The sequence below is a fragment of the Oryctolagus cuniculus genome, chromosome 8 (genome assembly GCF_964237555.1).
Source record: "Oryctolagus cuniculus chromosome 8, mOryCun1.1, whole genome shotgun sequence".
Classification (NCBI taxonomy): Eukaryota; Metazoa; Chordata; class Mammalia; order Lagomorpha; family Leporidae; genus Oryctolagus; species Oryctolagus cuniculus.
Window position 1 is genome coordinate 13,802,045 of NC_091439.1, and position 18,765 is coordinate 13,820,809.

Genomic DNA, 18,765 nt, shown 5'->3' on the forward strand with positions numbered 1-18,765 from the left:
GTAAGAGATACATGGAGTTTTATTGTTTATATGTTTTCAACCTCTGACAAGGCTTCTCATTGAGTCTGTATCTTTTGAAGAGGATACTAGCTGTCTGTTATATTCTTATCTGTTCAAGATTTTTATCAGTGATTTGGATGAAGTAGGAAATTATGTGTTGAACAAAAGAAAGAAATTTTTGAGTATAGTAACATTAACTGAAGACAGAGAATTGGAGAGACTAGTGTGAATAGATTTTATTCAAACTTATAAACAACTATATATTGCCACATACAAGGATAATTCAAATGTATTATTAGTTTCCATTAGTAAAATTCTGTTTTACCAAAAAGTAGAGACAACAGTGATATTGTTCTTTATCCTACTTAAATCATATATAGGTTGCTGGATCTCTTCTCGGTAATATACTTTGATATTTTATCAAACTACATAGCATGTAGAAGTAGATCATTGAGGCAATAAGAAACCATGCTGTTTATGGAATAGTGAGGAATAATGGCAGTTTGGCAGTTTTTTTGGCTTGTTTTTGCTGGTGGTGGTGGGGGACGGGGATAGAGCATTTACTGTGTGGTAAGCGTTAGAGAAGGTGATTCAGTACAGTGGAAATAGACTTACCCTGAATTTCCTCAGGAAGCAGAGGGCAATTTTCAAACAAAATAAAAAACAAAGGTTTTTTTTTTTTTAAAGAGTATTTCAATTCCTACATGCTTAAGAAAAAACATGTATACATATTCATATTTATTTATTTCAGTTTTATTTCACCTAATAAAGATTAGTAAATCAGGGGAAAGCTGATTCAGTAGAGGCTAGTTTTCAAACAATTAATTTTATTTAAGAGATTGAGAGACTGACTTCCAAACACCATCTTCATCCCCATAGCTAGACTTTTTAAGGGAGAAACTAGAGGACTTTGATTAGTGACAATATAGAATTATTTTTTGTATTAGAAAGTATCTCCAGTGATTATTAAATCTGACTTGTCTTTGTCCATTGTTGATGGTTTAAGATAAGACATTTCTTAAGCTAAGAACTCAGGGGCAAACACTCATATCTCTATTTTGGTTTCTTTAAATAACAACCTATAGCTTTAGTTATAATTTTTTGATGGGCATCCTTAGCTAGATGATTCCATGAGGATTTTTTATTTATTTATTTTTTTCATTTAAAGATTTATTTATTTATTTAAAAGGCAGAGTTACGGAGAGAGGGATAGACATAGACAGAGAGATATTCCATCTGCTGGTTCATTCCCCAAATGGCTGTAATGCCTGGGGCTAGACCTGGCTGAAGGCAGGAGCCTGGAACTTCTTCTGGGTCTCCCACATGGGTCCCAGAGCCCAAAGACTTGGGCCATCTTCTACTGCTTTCCCGGTCTCATTAGCAGGGAGCTGGGATAGAAGTGGAACAGCTGGGACTTGAACTGGTACCTATATGAGATTCCAGCATTGCAGGCAGTTGCTTTACCTGCTGTGCCACAGTGCTGAACCCAGGAATTTTTAAAAGTTGTAAAAAAGCTCCTCTTATACAGAAATAAGAATATGATGGAAATACAATGTATAGGTAGGTTAATGATTTAAGATTTCTGTATCTGATTGTTAACTATGAAGTATCAGTACTTCATCTATGTATTTGAATATCAAGCTTTAGCTAAGCATTCCATGGTTTTGAGGCATTGTTTTGTAAAAAGGGAGGAGCAAGAACTAAAGAAGATAAAAAGAATATAGGGTACCTGGAAGAGTTTTAATGGGTTGAAAAAAGTAAGATAATAGCAAGGTGTTTAAGAGAGCCTAAGCTTGTATTTACCACCACCGACCCCCAAGAATTAAACAATTGCAAGTTTTCTGACTTGTAATAATGTGATTTAGTTAAGCTAGCCCTTTTAACTATTGACATTGCTGGTAAAGATACGTTGTTAAAAAATGTTCTTAGAATGAACTGCTTTAGATTTTATTAGTCACCAAAAGTAAATTTTTTAATGGGCATTAACTATATAAAAGTTTCTCCCCAAGGATTTTTCATTGAACCAAAATGAAACATAAAAGAGAAAATGTAAATGAATGAATTTATAAGAAATCAAGAATATATAACAGACAACCGCTTGCATTTCTGGTAAGGTTTAGTGTGAGGTTAGAGGTCAGGGTACTAATAAGAGTGTTTGGGATGTCTGCTGCCATGAAACAAAATGGAAACTTGATTGATAGCTAGAAGGTTGAAGGGAGAGAGTGTGGTGGAGAAAGCAAAGGTCAGGGAGCCATTTCCCTTCTCTGCAAGTATAACGATCAACTCTCTCCAAAACAAAATGTAGATGATATTGATCAATATGGCATATGTTGTGCACATTTCTATGAGTATTGTGAAATGTCATTATGTATGAAGTTGTAATAAATGTTTCAGTGTTTTGAAAGCTGAAATGAGATAGTTAACAAAAGTGGTAGTAGTTTTGATGCCAGGTTTAAAGTAAATATGGGCATCTTGTTTAATCATGAACAAATGTATATGAATTTAGGGTTTCTTTCTTTTTTGGCAAGATGTTAATTTTATTTTAAATATCAGTTTGGACAAAGTTGAATAGCAAATCCCTCATTTGTTTTTTTACTTTGTAATTTTTAAAAAATTCTCTTTAAAATAGGTCTGGTTTGCATGAAGTCTAGTAGTTCAGTTGTGGAATTGGTTATGCTACTGTGTTCTCAGGTAAGTATAGGAATAAATGTTTAATTGAAAGTATATTCTCATGTGAATTTGTTTTGACAAGAAAATTATATTTGCATTATCAGAACTTTTTGCTATAATATAGTTTGGAGCTTGCAGTTTTAAATAATTTGTACTACAAAATAATTAATTCTTGTCTGTGTTAATAGCCTATGGTTTTGAAGAAACTAGAGAGAGAAGGCAAGTATATAAAGAAAAACAAAGGATTTTTAGCCTTACAATACAAGTGTCCAGATCAAATTATCTTGAGATGATTAAATTTCTTTGCTGTGTATATTAATGTTATAGAAGCAGGTTTATTTATGTACCTTGTGGAGTGCCCCTCTGGTTCCACTGGGAATCATGGGTTTACTTCCCTTTGTGCAGAGGTTATAAAATGAGTGATATATAATTTTAAATCCGTGTCATTGCTAATTAATTTTGACATACATAGATTTAGTTAAACATAGCAAAAATGTGGCAGCCATCATAATAAGATAAAGAAAATAAGTTATTAAGAGCAAAATTACTTACAGTGTAACACACTGTTACAGTTTACTTCTTATGGTAAACTTCTTAATGATTTTTTAAACTTACATAAACATCATCTGTCCTGTGATGTTTTCTTTTCTGTTTTGCAGTTAAAGCGCTGAATGTTTTTATTGAGAATTTTCTTTGTAGTCTTTTAAAAAAGTGGTGTCTTACTGGTAGTAAATTCCCCTACTTAAAACTTTAAAATAGCCTTTTTTAATAGGAAGGGTATTGGTCTAGAGGTCAAGGGTTTTGACCCATTTCAAAACCTTTGACCTTCATTTACAACTCTTATGGTTTACTTGCCTAACAAATAAGGATAATGCAAAATTAATGTTTCTTTCCATCGATTTATTTGTTTTAGTGCCTATATTGCCAAATTTATTTAGACTGTGCTGATGGACATTTCATGAATACAAAATAAAGAATCATAGAAGGTGTGAAAAATCAATACTATGCATTGTCAATAAAGTGTAGTAAGAACAATTATTTCTAGAGATTACACCTAATTGATTTTTATAATAAACTCATGAGTTGTTATGCTTCTTAGTGGGCTTATTATTAGATTCGATGAGCACTATGTTTCTATAATTTAATCATCACCTTTAGAAAATGCCATTTCTCCAAAAATGACTAGGTAAAATTTTCCATTTAATCATCTGATTTGAAATAATTGATTGTTTATTTCTCGGATAAAAGTTGCCATGTACTGATCTTGCACCTGCACAAAATTCCCCCTTTAAGAGGCTTTCAGGTATACTTTGAGATGTTTCTTCTGAAGGACCATAGGACTTGTTTATAGTCATAGATATGTTTTGATAAAGAAGTTTCACTTTCCAGTTTAAAAGAATCAAATGTATTTTGGTTACAGGAGAGCTACTTCAGTTGTGTTTCATTACATATTTGAATGTTAGAAACTGTAAAGATAAAGAATGACATGTTTTAATATACCTATTTGTCATGTATGTCACAGTGCTATTTAATACTAAAGCAGTCAAATGGGTTTTGAAGATCACGTAGTAGAAATGTTTCAAAAGTCAGAAATTCTCAAGGATTTTTTTTTTTAGAATAAAGTACATTACTGGGTATTTGAATTTCTTAACATTTTTTATGAATTCTTTAAAAGTTCTATGGCATCTCAACAAGATGTAGCACAGTGTGAAAAATGATGTGAAAAATGAAGCCAGAATTAGCTCCAGATGTATACAGATTGTTCTTGGGTGATAATTACATTTTTCACTTTGAATTTTCCTAATTCAAAGAGGTCAACTTGGTAATCACAGAAGTGATTTATTTTGTTAAGAAGTGGACTGTCTTTTTCTACATGAAAGCTTAAGAGATATGAAATTGAATTTCAAGTCGACATTTTGCAGATGCTGGGTGGGGATGGCTTGAGTTTGATTGATAATTTTTTTTAGTCTGAGATAGGGTGGGAAGTAAAAGCTACCATCTTGCTAAAATTTTAATTAATTTTTTAAGAGGAGATGGAGAGCACTGAGTGCCAAAGATCGAAAGATCAGGTCAAAAACTCCTTTTTAATCACATAAATAATGGGATATGCTTATGAACTTAACATCTGCAAATTTGATTTAGAACTTTACAAATTAGTTGGTGTTAATTTCATGACAATCAGCCGTGTTCTGATTATTTTTCATGAATCCATTGGAAACTTATTTTCTTTTTGCATTTTTAAAGCAAGGTGTTTATATTTTATTAGGAACGAGAATTTAGAGCCTAAATTTAAGAAATGAGGAAATGATCATATTTGGTTTGTTACCCATAAGACCAAATAGATCACTATATATTTATGTAAAACTTCAAATATATTTATATTTTCAGGAATATTTTATATTCCTTAAAAGTGGATTAGGTATAATTTCATATTTTATTCTATTTAAATTTTAACATTGTTTGGGAATAGTGTTACTATTTATAGTTGAAAAGCTCCCTTACTGAACTCTGCATAGTTTCATCTAAAATTAAGATATATTCAAGGTTTATTGAATTATATTTGTTTATGTATTGAATCCCATATAAAATAATTCAAGAAGTATTGAAACATCAATGGTTGATTTAAGTCCTTTTTACTTCTTGAAATAAGACTGTATACATTCTTTAGAAAACCGTATGTTCTCTGATGCACACAAAAGATTGAACAGGTTATCACCTATATTTCAGATTTAATTTGTTGCAAGCATGCAACTTATTTGTGCTTCATATATGTTGTATGTATGTACAAATTGGTAGAAATCTATATTTGAAGAAAATGTTAGGTAAATATTACAGATAATATTAGTCCAGTATCATACAAAGTGTTTGTGTCTTGCTCATTTGACATTAATACCATTTTTGAAAGAATTGACATTGCATTCAAGGCCACTTTATAAAAGCGTTGCGTTGCTCATCCTAATTCAGTCTGACATACATTCCAATAACACTACCTCCCTTCTTGGGTTTAAAGGTAAATTTATGACTGTGCATTGTGAAGTGCATCATTTAAAAATGGTTTCAACCCAAAACATCTAATAAATAAATAATGTGTATGGCTACTCAGTAGTAGACTTTCTAGACTAGAAATCATTCCATCGGATACTCAACAGTCCACTATCGGAGAGGGCTGTCAGATAAATCTTGTGGTAGCTGCATTCATGTCCTGTAAATCACATATTATTGTCTGAGCCTTCTGCCAGGTCATCTATTCTTTTCCCATTTATCAGAAATGCATACAGTATATAGAAAAACTAGAAGCACCATGTAGTCTGTCCTGGCATCCTGAGTAATTAATTAGTGATAAAAATTAACTGAAAATTCTTTAAGTCTGATATTTCTTTAAGAAATGTTTAATCAAAGCATGGAGACTTGCCATTTTGGGAAATACTTCCTTCTTGTGCAGGTAATGATACAAGATTTAGTCATTTTTTATTTGAATGTTTGTTTATTTCTGTATCTTTGTGTTATAAATTAAAAATGTTAATCACAATTAGAATCAGTACCACTGTTAGGCTATTATGTCAGTTTTGTGATTGAATTTTTTCTAAATATTTGTAGTAAATTTTTTTCCTTTTACTCTCCTATAATTTATTTTTTCTTAGATTTCTTTCTGTATTTGAGTTTATCCCTTATTGAATATATGACATTAACACTGTAGCTCTTGCCTTTTAGTTCTTGAATTTTTCATTTTATATAGTTGTGATGGATATGTTTATTAGAATTTGATTATTAGAACATACCAAAAAATAAAGAAGCAAATTGGCTGTATATGGTGGCACATAGATGTTCCTCATTGTTAGTTCTTCTTTATTGCTTGGACCTCATTTCTTACTTCTTGGATTTTTAAAAAATATTTATTTATTTATTTGAAAGTTGGAATTACAGAGAGAGTGGGAAAGACAGAGAGAGAGAGAAAAGAACTTCATCTGATGGTTTACTCCCCAAATGGCCACAATGACTTGGGCTGGGCCAGGCTGAAGCCAGGAGCCAGGATCTTCATCCAGGTCTCCCTTGTGGGTACAGGGGTCGAAGGACTTGGGCTGTCCACTGCTTCCCCAGATGCATCAGCAGAGAGCTGAATCAGAAATGGAGCAGCTGGGACTTGAATCGGTGCCCATATGTGATGGAGGCGTTTCAGACAGTGGTTTAACCTGCTGCGCCACAGTGCTGCCCCACTTTGTAGAATTTAAATATGTTCTCAAGTCATGTGAACTACTTAAAGTTACCCAAATGTGCCATTGTGTTTCTGTGTATTGGCATATACTTTTTCTTTCTCTAAAATACATCTGTCAAATTTGGTGATTCTAATTGTTGATTTCTTCTTATTATTCAGAACTGTTTAATTTCCCTTGCTTAGACCATTATATCTGTAGATCTGTTTTGTCTTCATCTTATCAGCCAGTATAGAATTACCACAAATCATAATATATTTAAATTTTTTTTTGCTTATTTTATATATTATAGTTAGTCTACACTTCTTTCAACTCTATAAAGATAAGCCTCTATTTTTGCTTTGCCTATAAAAGTATACCAAAGACCTAGAGCAATCCTGGCATGAGATGACTGCTCAATGAATATTTATGGGAAAAATAAGTCATTTAGCTCCAAGCTAAAGTACATTCTCTTGTGGAAAACTTTCCTTGCCTCCTGTCTTACCCACTACTAGATGCCCAAATGAGGTGTCACTCAGAGCACTGTTTCTTTTTCCTTCCACTTAGGCTGTAAGTTTGTTGAAGGCAAATACTTTTTCTTTTCTGTTGAATCGCCAGTATCTAGCACAATTAATGTTCAACCAAATATTTATATAATTGTGTAATTAATACATGAATGGTAACATGGGCCATAAATCTTGATATTTTGGGCTTTCACCTTTTGATGTCTTTCATTTTGAAATACTTCATAATTTTTATATTCAGTCTTCTTTTAAATTAAGTCAGCTAATTTGTCATTACCGGATACCGTCTTCATATCCATTTTTAAAAAGAATCTTTGTTTTTTGGGTTTTCTTTGACTTAATCAGAATCACGTCTTAAGAAAACACTTTATCGAGGCATCATTTCTATTTGATACAGGTACACACATTTTGGGTGTACAGTTCCCTGAGTTTTCACATATACACAAATATGTAGCAACCTTTTTAATTCAGAAAGCTTCCTGTATGCCTTTGCAATCAATACCCACCTCTGTCACCTCAGGTTCCCATTGATTTGATTTCTGTTACTCTGGATTAGTTTTACTTACTGTAAAACTTTATATAAATGAAAATTTTTTTCTTTTAATTGGGTGCTTAGATCCTCACAGTGTGCTGTATTAGGGTACATTTCAACTTTTTTCACTAAAGCTCACTGTTAAGAATATGGTTAGCTTTTTAAAAAAAAGAAAAGAATTGAGGCAATAAAACAAAGAATTTTTTCCAACCATAATATAGTTGTTTAGTTATACATTTTTTTCGCCTATGAGGGAATTTATTGTATGAAGCTTTTGTACAGTAATATGATAAAGCCATTAACTCTACTTTTAGAATTTTCCATTTTTACTCTCAGATTCATTTCAAATGCTCACTCTTCTTCAGAGCTTTGTGTAACTGTGTCTGCCTTTACCAGGGCATCTTCTTTATGCCTGATTGTGTCATTGTTTATTTGTTTATTTAGCAAATCTATTTCATATGGTTTTAAGAGAAGCTTCTGCTGTTAACTGCATTTTACTATTCCTAAATGGCAAAAGAGACAAACAACTGTAATACAAGATAGAATTTTAAGAGAAACACAAGCAAAGCACAGGGCCAGGAAGTGGTGTTAAGGGTGGAGTATAAAAAAAGCTATTTATTGATTGCTGTTTAACCTGATACTAATTTTGTTTTTGGTCATGAGTAGATAATTTTAGTCTCTCATGACTGAAAGAATTTTTTTGCCAGATTCTATGGTTTTATAATTTTGTCAGATTCAATAGATATTACAGTTCCTAAATCATTTCCTCTAGTGTGTGTAACTTTCTATGGTTAGAGTTGTGGTAGCCATAAACTTAGTTATTCCATTGTTACTGTCCATCTTTTCCAGTACAGCAAATTCCAGAGTGAGTATTGTGGGATAATAGTGGATATTCTATGAAAACATAGCATTAAACAAATTTAGAAAATGTTGGTTCTCATCAATTTATTTCCTGTGGGGTGCCTCTCAAGACCTTCAGCAGATACATACAAAAATATTTCAGAAAGTTTATGGAAAAATGGAATTCCAAGATACATTTATTTTGATGCAAAAATTCTGAAATCCATGTATAGTTTTTTCATAGTATGCATTTTCCACTAACTTTCTGAGGGTCTCTTGTGTGTGTATCTGTGTATTGTGTGTATAATACCTATTGCTGAATCTACAATAGAGATAATACTAACATTTGACCACAGGATCCTTTTTACTAGTGTAATGCTTATATATAATTTTTTTGGAATATAATTTGTGAAATTCTATCTATCATAGTTATGTAGGAAGTGCCTCTTCTTAGTATTCTGCTTCTATTTTTCTCTGCTTTAATCACAGTGAATGAGAAATATCATTGGATATGCAAAATTATAACTAATATCTTCATAAAAACCTTGTGATTATTACTGCTTCACTCAAAAGAAATGATCTGTCACTTGTTCTGTCTTCCTTGTCAAGGTGATTTGCATATAGCCCTCAATTTATATGAAACTCACACTATTTCTCAAGGGAGAGGTCTTTAGAACTGATTAAAATGAAAGTTGATATTCTCTCTAGAATTAAATTTAACCAGGAGCATTTTAAAAATCATATTTATGTGGAGCTGATCTCAGGTTTAAAGATAAATTTAAATACTTTAATTATATAGGTATTTATTTTTGGGGTGAAACTTGTTTGGTCAATATTGTTGTGATCTGTGTTCTGCAATAATATTAAAATATTACCGTGAGGTTTAGACACAAAAGTCATAATGTATTTTGGGTTAATGAGAAATTGCATATATTACTATTGATGTAATTTGTAGAAATTAAACTTTTTGTACATTTAAAGAAATCCAACAGGTCTAAAGATGATAAATTTTTGTTTATGATTATCATCTGATAACAGTATATGATATAATAAACTTTCAATAAAAATTTATTAAACAAATGAAAATAATTAGCAGTAAACTGACTTTTTATAGTCCTATAGCTAAACAGTTGCTTTGACAGTAGTATTGTTGATGCTTTTTTTTTTTTTTAATGATTTATGCATTCATTTGAAAGCCAGAGTTACAGAGAGACAGAGAGAGTGCAAGATCTTCCATCTGCTGGTTTATCCCCCACTTGGCCTCGATGGCTGGAGCTGGGCTGATGGAAAGCCAGGAGCCAGGAGCTTCATCCAGGTTTCCCACGTGGGTGCAGGGGCCCAGGCTGTTGGGCCGTCTTCCACTGCTTTCCCAGGCCACAGCAGGGTGCTGGATTGGAACTGGAGCTGGAACACAAGCTGGGACCCACATGATGTGGCGGCCCTACCAGCTGTGGCACAGTGCCGGCCCCAGTGGGTGCTTTTTATAATTTGCCCATTTATCCTCCAGACAACCAGGATTGGAGACTACTTGTGGTCAGAACCTTGATATAATACAGTTTTGGAGTCATTATTAAAGATATTAGTAAGACTACAGAATTTAGAGTCAAGAAATGATGCTAATACCCAAGACCAGGGTGTTTTACTGAAATATATAATAATTCCATTTTAGAAGATATAGTTGGATAGTAAAACAAAAGCATCACTCTTGGTGATCTTAAACTCTGAAAAATGAATGGAGAATAGAATGCTGATAGTTCAGATTCATCCAGGTGTGTTTGGAACAATCGCTTTTTCATAGATGATCTGAAGAAGTCAGTCTTTGAAATGAATCAATTTTGAGTCGGGTGCATAATAACACATTATTAAAACCTCTGTTCATGTATGTTCTTGTATGTTAAAAATGAAAAAACTTATTCACTATATGCCTCCTTTGCTTTTACTATAAGTTTGGATAAAAATAATTCCAAGTCTTATTAACTCTGATGCATCTTCAGTTCTTGCTTACATGTCCTCAACATCAGTTTATGATTTATGATCTTTACTTATACAAATTTATAGACCTAAGAACTATTTTAGTGCTTGTCATACTGTGTTATAAAACTGCTCAATGGCAGGAAACAATTTCTTGTTCCTTTGTCTACAATGTCTGTCAATGTCTATAGCATAATAAACACTTAATAGATACTTATTAAATAAATAAGCATCTTTACCTTATTTAAGTAAATTTTCCGTCTTCAAAATTAATCCTGGAGTTTTAGATTAATGGAAAAATATTTAATTGAGGAGAGACTCCGTTCTTTTTAATAATCATCTTACTCCAACTCCTTCCTTAATCTGAAAGGCAATTTAACCCTTATATAATAGACTCCAAAACCTAATTCTGAATTTCTTCCATGTGTCACTTTGTCTTGAAGGAATAAAATGAAAGTTTATTTATTTGTAAAGATTTATTTATTTGAAAGAGTTACACAGAAAGAGAGCAGGAGAAGCAGAGAGAGATCTTCCATCTGCTGGTTTACTCCCCAATTGGCCACAGTGGCTGGAGCTGTGCTGATCCGAAGCCAGGAGCCAGGAGCTTCTTCTGTGTCTCCCACACTGGTGCAGAGGCCCAAGGAGTTGGGCCATCTTCTCCTGCTTTCCCAGGCCATAGCATAGAGCTGGATTGGAAGTGGAGCAGCTGGGTCTCAAACCTGCGCCCATATGGGATGCTGGCGCTGCAGGCAGTGGCTTAATTTGCCACGCCACAGCGCCAGCCATGATAGTTTATTTTGTAAAGGTTTATTTACTTGTTTGAAAGTCAGAGTTACAAAAAGAGAGAAATAAAAAGAGGAATCTTCATCTGCTGATTTATGTACCAGATGACCATAACAACCATGGCTGGGCTAGACTGAAGCCAGGAGCTTCTTGGTCTCCCATATAGGTGTAAGGGGCCCAAACACTTGGGCCATCTTTTGATGCTTTCCTCAGGACATTAGCAGGTAGCTGTATATGAAGTGGAGGCAGCTGGGATATGAACTGGGATGCTGGAATCACCAGTGGGGGCTTTAACTGCTATGCCACAACACTGGCCCTAGAAAATGATACTTTCTAAGTTCCTTTCATCTGATCAGCATTGAGTCTAATGAAGACTTGGCTAAGAGAGTCACTATTGATGATATCTTTTAGAGAAATGAGTTTTGTGAACTTAAATTTTTCTTTCTGTAGAATTACTTACATCACTTGTAAGCCACACCATTGGCTTAAGCCTAGCATTCACTTAAGACATCACAAATTCTTGGAACAGACATATTTCAACTGTTGAGCCTTTAACTCTTAAAATTGATCTGTTTATGCAAATGTATTTTTATATGTTGTTGAATGTTCAGGTTTTGTAACATAAACCAATCTATCTGGGTACAAAAATCTCTCCATTTTTTGTAACATACTGGTACTTGCATGACAGTTTATTTGCAGATTATCCTAAAAGTTGAAACATATACTTCCAAATGCTGTAAATAAATTATTGCATTTCCTGTATTAGCAGCCTTATTTTACAAGGTAACCTGGACTTTGGGGCAGTTTTTTTTTTTTTTTATCTTTTATTTAATGAATATAAATTTCCAAAGTACGACTCATGTGTTACAATGGCTTCCCCCCCCATACCGTCCCTCCCACCCACAACCCTCCCCTTTCCCACTCCCTCTCCCCTTCCATTCACATCAAGATTCATTTTCGATTATCTTAATATACAGAAGATCAGCTTAGTATACCTTAAGTAAGTATTTCAACAGTTTGCTCCCACACAGAAACATAAAGTGAAAAATAATAGATGATTTTTTTAAATGATGATGAAATCAGATCAGACCTATTGTCATGTTTAATCCCAGTGAGAGTCAAGTTGGGAATTGATAATTTCTTTCTTTTTTTTTTTTTTTTTTTTTTTTTACAGAAGATCAGTTTAGTATACATTAAGTAAAGATTTCAGTCGTTTGCACCCCCATAGAAACACAAAGTGAAATATACTGTTTGAGTACTCATTATAGCATTAAGCCTCAGTGTACAGCACGTTAAGGACAGAGATCCTACATGAGGAGTAAGTGCACAGTGACTCCTGTTGTTGACTTTACCAATTGACACTCCTGTTTATGGCATCAGTAATCTCCCTATGCACCAGTTATGAGTTTCCAAGGCTATGGAAGTCCCTTGAGTTCTCCGACTCTTATCTTGTTTAGACACGGTCATAGTCAAAGTGGAGGTTCTCTCCTCCCTTCAGAGAAAGGCACCTCCCTCTTTGAAGACCTGTTCTTTCCACTGGGATCTCACTCACAGAGATCTTTTTGCCAGAGTGTCTTGGCTTTCCATGCCTGAAATACTCTCATGGGCTTTTCAGCCAGATCCGAGTGCCTTTAGGGCTGATTCTGAGGCCAGAGTGCTATTTAGGACATCTGCCATTCTATGAGTCTGCTGAGTATCTCACTTCCCATGTTGGATCACTCTCCCCTTTATTTATTCTATCGGTTGGTGTTAGCAGATACTAGACTTGTTTATGTGCTCCCTTTGACTCTTAGTCCTTTCATTATGATCAATTGTGAACTGAAATTGATCACTTGGAGTAGTGAGATGGCATTGGCACATGCCACCTTGATGGGATTGAATTGGAATCCCCTGGTATGTTTCCAACTCTACCTATTGGGGCAAGTCAGCCCGAGCATGCCCCAAATTATACATCTCTTCCCTCTCTTATTCCCACTCTTATGTTTAACAGGGATCACATTTCAGTTAATTTTCAACACTTAAGAATAACTGTGTGATAATTACAGAATTAAACCAGTCATATTAAGTAGAACAGACAAAAAAAAAATACTATGAGGGATAATGTATTAAGTTGTCCATTAGCAGTCATGGCTATGCTGATCAAGTCACCATTTCTCATAGTGTCCATTTCACTTCAGGAGGTTTCCTTTTTGGTGTTCAGTCAGTTGTCACCGATCAGGGAGAACATATGGTATTTGTCCCTTTGGGACTGGCTTACTTCACTCAGCATGATGTGCTCCAGATTCCTCCATTTTGTTGCAAATGACTGGATTTCGTTGTTTCTTACTGCGGTATAGTACTCTAAAGAATACATATCCCATAATTTCTTTATCCAGTCTACCGTTGATGGGCATTTAGGTTGGTTCCAGGTCTGAGCTATTGTGAATTGTGCTGCAATAAACATTAGGGTGCAGACCGCTTTTTTGTTTATCAGTTTAAACTCCTTTGGGTAAATTCCAAGGAGTGGGATGGCTGGGTCGAATGGTAGGTTTATATTCAGGTTTCTGAGGAATCTCCAGACTGATTTCCATAGTGGCTTGACCAGTTTGCATTCCCACCAACAGTGGGTTAGTGTCCCTTTTTCCCCACATCCTCGCCAGCATCTGTTGTTGGTAGATTTCTGTATGTGAGCCATTCTAACCGGGGTGAGGTGAAACCTCATTGTGGTTTTGATTTGCATTTCCCTGATTGCTAGTGACCTTGAACATTTTTTCATGTGCCTGTTGGCCATTTGGATTTCCTCTTTTGAAAAATGTCTATTGAAGTCCTTGGCCCATCTCTTAAGTGGGTTGTTGGTTTTGTTTTTGTGGAGTTTCTTGATCTCTTTGTAGATTCTGGTTATCAACCCTTTATCTGTTGCATAGTTTGCAAATATTTTTTCCCATTCTGTCGGTTGTCTCTTCACTCTCCTGACTGTTTCTTTTGCAGTACAGAAACTTCTCAATTTGATGCAATCCCAATAGTTGATTTTGGCTTTGACTGTCTGTGCCTCCCGGGTCTTTTCCAGAAATTCTTTGCCTGTGCCAATATCTTGAAGGGTTTCTCCAATGTTCTCTAATAACTTAATGGTGTCAGGACGTAGATTTAGGTCTTTAATCCACGTTGAGTGGATTTTTGTGTAAGGTGTAAGGTAGGGGTCTTGCTTCGTGCTTCTGCACGTGGAAATCCAGTTTTCCCAGCACCATTTATTGAATAGACTGTCCTTGCTCCAGGAATTAGTTTTAGATCCTTGATCAAATATAAGTTGGCTGTAGATGTTTGGGTTGATTTCTGGTGTTTCAATTCTGTTCCATTGGTCTATCCATCTGTTTCTGTACCAGTACCATGCTGTTTTGATTACAACTGGGGCAGTTTTTAAGACCAGTTTATATGTGCATGGTCCAACCAGGAACAATGTAAAATTTCAACATTTTTATGTTTTATCTTCCCCTCTTGATATGTTCTGTCTTATCTTTAGAATGAAATATAAATTGATTATTGCTGTTTTTGTCAGTACCCATGCATTTTGTTGTTGTCAGTACACATGGCATTTTGATTATGGATAGGAGAGAATCAGTAGAATAGTCTCTAACATTGGTATGAAAATATAGGCTTGAATTGCAGTCACCTTGTTTTTGACTTAGAACTGCTGTGAATGCTTTTTCTTTATAATACACAAAGACTGCAAAAATATTTTATGTTGAAATGCCAAGTTAATTTAATTTTGTGTGTAATAGAGTTGACTGTATAACAAAAAAAGTATAGGTCTTTGAAGCATGAATAGGATGTATATGGGGGAGCTTGAGAGTGTTGAAGATTCAAGGTGCATAAAACACTCTTGAAAAATTGTAGAAGCACTGATAATTTTAAATATTTGAAATAAGCCTAATAACTGTACTTTATGATAACTTGAGAAAACACCTGTTTTTAATTGTTTCAAAATTTATAACATAGCTTTCTATTGCAGGATGAAAACATTTCCCTTTAGATAATAGAAAAAACATATTAAGAACAAAATAAATCAGAGTACAGTACCATATTTTTCTTTTTTAAAAGTAAAATATTTAGGTTTATGAGTTAATGAGCATTAACTGAGCTTTATTTGACTTTCAGTGGAGACCTTCCCATAACATTAATTTAACCTCTTTGTTAGAGCCAAAGAAAAGCATTTTTTAACCTTAGATTTAGGATTTAATCTGAAATACAGGCGTCCTGTTGATTCACCAGCACTCTGGGGTTTAGAAAACACAACCTTTTAAGGTAAATTTTGAGGAACTGGCAGTACACCCTGTGGCTTGGCAGTCTAGTCAGAAGGATGATACCATGCTGACTACATAACTAGATCCTTGAACATTATTCTCAAGGGTGGTAAATGCAAAACAAAGTAATATCAACTGGCACTTAATTTTGCAAGTTCCCTGCTGATTGGGGTATTCAGTGACATGGAACTCTTCCTGACAGGAAGCCAGCCTATGAGCATGGAGACATCTGAAAATAAAGTGTGTTTTAATTTGGCACCCTGCTGTTTTACAACCAGTCTTTTAAATTTGGGATTAGGAAGAGAGTAAGGAAAAGGGAAGAATACACAAATGGGAGTTTCTGAGTGTAGAATTTTTCTCTGATTGTAGTGTAATTAGCAATACAGGTCAATGTCTGTTTTTCGGCTCGAATTGTTTGGTTTTTGCCAAGTCCTTTCTTTCTCTTAATTTCAATCTACTAAAGCTGAAGTATTGTAGAAAGGTTGGGTTAAAAGTGCAAAGCTTGAGATTGTCTTCGTTTAGTACTAAACTCTCTGATAAATCTTTGAATGGTCAGCTATATTCCTGTATTTTATATTTTTAAAAATAATATATTACTTAGGGGCCAGTGTTCTAGTATAGCATACAAAAGCACCGGCTTCCCATATGGGTGCTGGTTTGTGTCTGGGTTGCTCAACTTCCCATCTGTTTCCTTGCTCATATGCCGGTGCACCCATGTTGGAGACATGGAAAAAGCTCCTGGCTTTGTCCTGGGCATTGTGGCCATTTGGGAGTGAATCAGCGGGTGGAAGATCTATCTCTTTGTCTCTCTATTTTGAACAAATATATTAACTCTGACTTTGAATGCATTTTAGTCAGTGTAATCATTTAATTAACCATTCCAGCTACTTAGTATCCAGATTTAAAATTTGGTGTTTGTTTAAAGTGTTTGCATAGTTTGACTTAGTCAACTCTGAAATAAAATTGTTACATGTATTTTAGTGCCTTGACATGTACATCTAGAAGTTAATTGTATAATTTAGAAAGGGACAGTTATACTCCTAATACATAATTACTCTATCTATTGTGCATTTTTTAGTCAGGCCATTTTTAGTCAAGCTGTCAGTTTTGTGATACAAAAGTCCAGAAATATGCCCATAGTTTTAAGACAGTCTACAGTTTGAACTTTGATTTGGGCCTAAATGAAGTAAGAATCACAACATTGAAGCTATGTATTTGCTTTCCTAGGAGTAAATTTCTTAACTACTTCAGAACAGAAAATTACTTGACCAGGTCCTTTTTAAGATTTATTTATTTTAAAGGCAGAGAAAGGGAAAGAGAAAGAGAGGATGAGTTCTGCCATCCAATGGTTCATTCCCCAGATGGCCACAACAGCCAGGACCAAGCCAGGCTGAAGCCAGGAGCATGGAATTCCATTCTGATCTCTCAGATGGGTGGCAGGGACCCAAGCACTTGAGCCAGCCATCTTTCACTGCTTCCCAGGTGCATTAGCAGGGGACTGGGTCAGAAGTGGAGTACCTGGGACTTGAACCGGTACTCATATGGGATGCTGGTATCACAGGCAGCTGCTTAACCTGCTTTGCCACACACTGCCCCCTGGAACAGGTTTTCTTTTTCTTTTTTAAGATTTGTTTATTTGGGCCGACACCGTGGCTCACTTGGCTGGTCCTCTGCCTGTGGCACTGGCATCCCATATGGGTGCCAGGTTCTAGTCCTGGCTGCTCCTATTCCACTCCAGCTCTCTGCTGTGGCCCGGGAGGGCAGTGGAGGATGGCCCAAGTGCTTGGGTGCCTGCACCCACATGGGAGACCAGGAGGAAGCACCTGGCTCCTGGCTTTGGATTGGCGTAGCTCCAGCCGTAGCTGCCATTAGGGGAGTGAACCAACGGAAGGAAGACCTTTCTCTCTGTCTCACTCCCTCACTGTCCAACTCGATCAAATAATAATAATAATAATAAATTTATTTATTTGAAAGGCAGAGTTACAGAGAGGCAGGGCGGGGGTGGGGGGGAGAGGGAGAGACGGAGATGGGGGAGAGAGAGAAGTCTTCTATCCTCTGATTGACTCCCCAATTGGCTGCAGAGGCCTGAGCTGCCAGGAACCAGGAGCTTCTTCTGGGTCTCCCATGTGGGTGCAGGGCCCTAAGGACTTGGGCCATCTTCTTTTGCCTTCCCAGGGCATAGCAGAGAGCTGGATCAGAAGTGGAGCAGCTGGGACTCGAACTGACGCCCATATTGGATGCCGGCCTTGCAGGCAGCAGCTTTACCTGCTACACCACAGTGCTGGCCCCAAAGAGATTTTTAAGGAAAGACTGAGAGCTGAAAAAAATGACATAATGATAAATTTTGAATTCAATAAATGTTTTTTTCTACCATTTATTAACTGTATAACCTTGGGTAAATTCACTTGCTTTACATCCTTGAGCCTCGTTTCTTATTGAGTAAAATTAGGGTATTAAGGTCTTATTAGGTATTGTATAAAAGTACATAGAACTGTCTGTAGGGCAAAGTAAGTTGTAAATTAAAGTTATTAGATTCTGAATTGTGTTTTAAACATTACAAGAACTCTCCTTTTCCCCCAATCTGTTTAATAACTCTGTTTTCATGAAGTTAACTTGATTTTTCAGATCTTTGCCTCGCCAAATCTTGCTCACCATTATTTCCTGCAGCATCTTTATTATTTTCTATTCTTTTTGTAGTTATATGTCCAGTCTGGCTCATTTTTATCTTGAAACAAAATTTTAGGGCTAGAAAAGACATCATGGGTTAGCAGTTTTTATTCTGTTCCATGTAGACAAGGTTATTGGATGACTTTTATATTTTTCATAGCCTCCCAAAGGAGGGCCTGTGCTAGCTGTAATGAAAACTCTTTCTGGGAAGCTCACTAAAGTGTACCTGAATACAAGTAACATCGATGCCATCTTAGAGATTACTACTATAATGACTTTTAAGTTTCTTTGGTAAACTTTAGTGTGTTTTG

The 18,765-nt window shown here is 35.2% G+C and overlaps 1 protein-coding gene across 6 annotated transcripts in view; it reads left to right on the plus strand.

Annotated features, from left to right (window-relative positions):
• Positions 1-18,765, plus strand: part of LRBA (LPS responsive beige-like anchor protein) — a 747,733-nt gene that overhangs the window by 223,018 nt on the left and 505,950 nt on the right. For all 6 annotated transcript variants that reach the window (XM_051819347.2, XM_051819345.2, XM_051819348.2 and 3 more), the window contains exon 34: positions 2,630-2,691. In XM_051819347.2, coding sequence (XP_051675307.2) covers positions 2,630-2,691 — 62 coding nt within the window. The remainder of the gene's footprint in view (positions 1-2,629; positions 2,692-18,765) is intronic.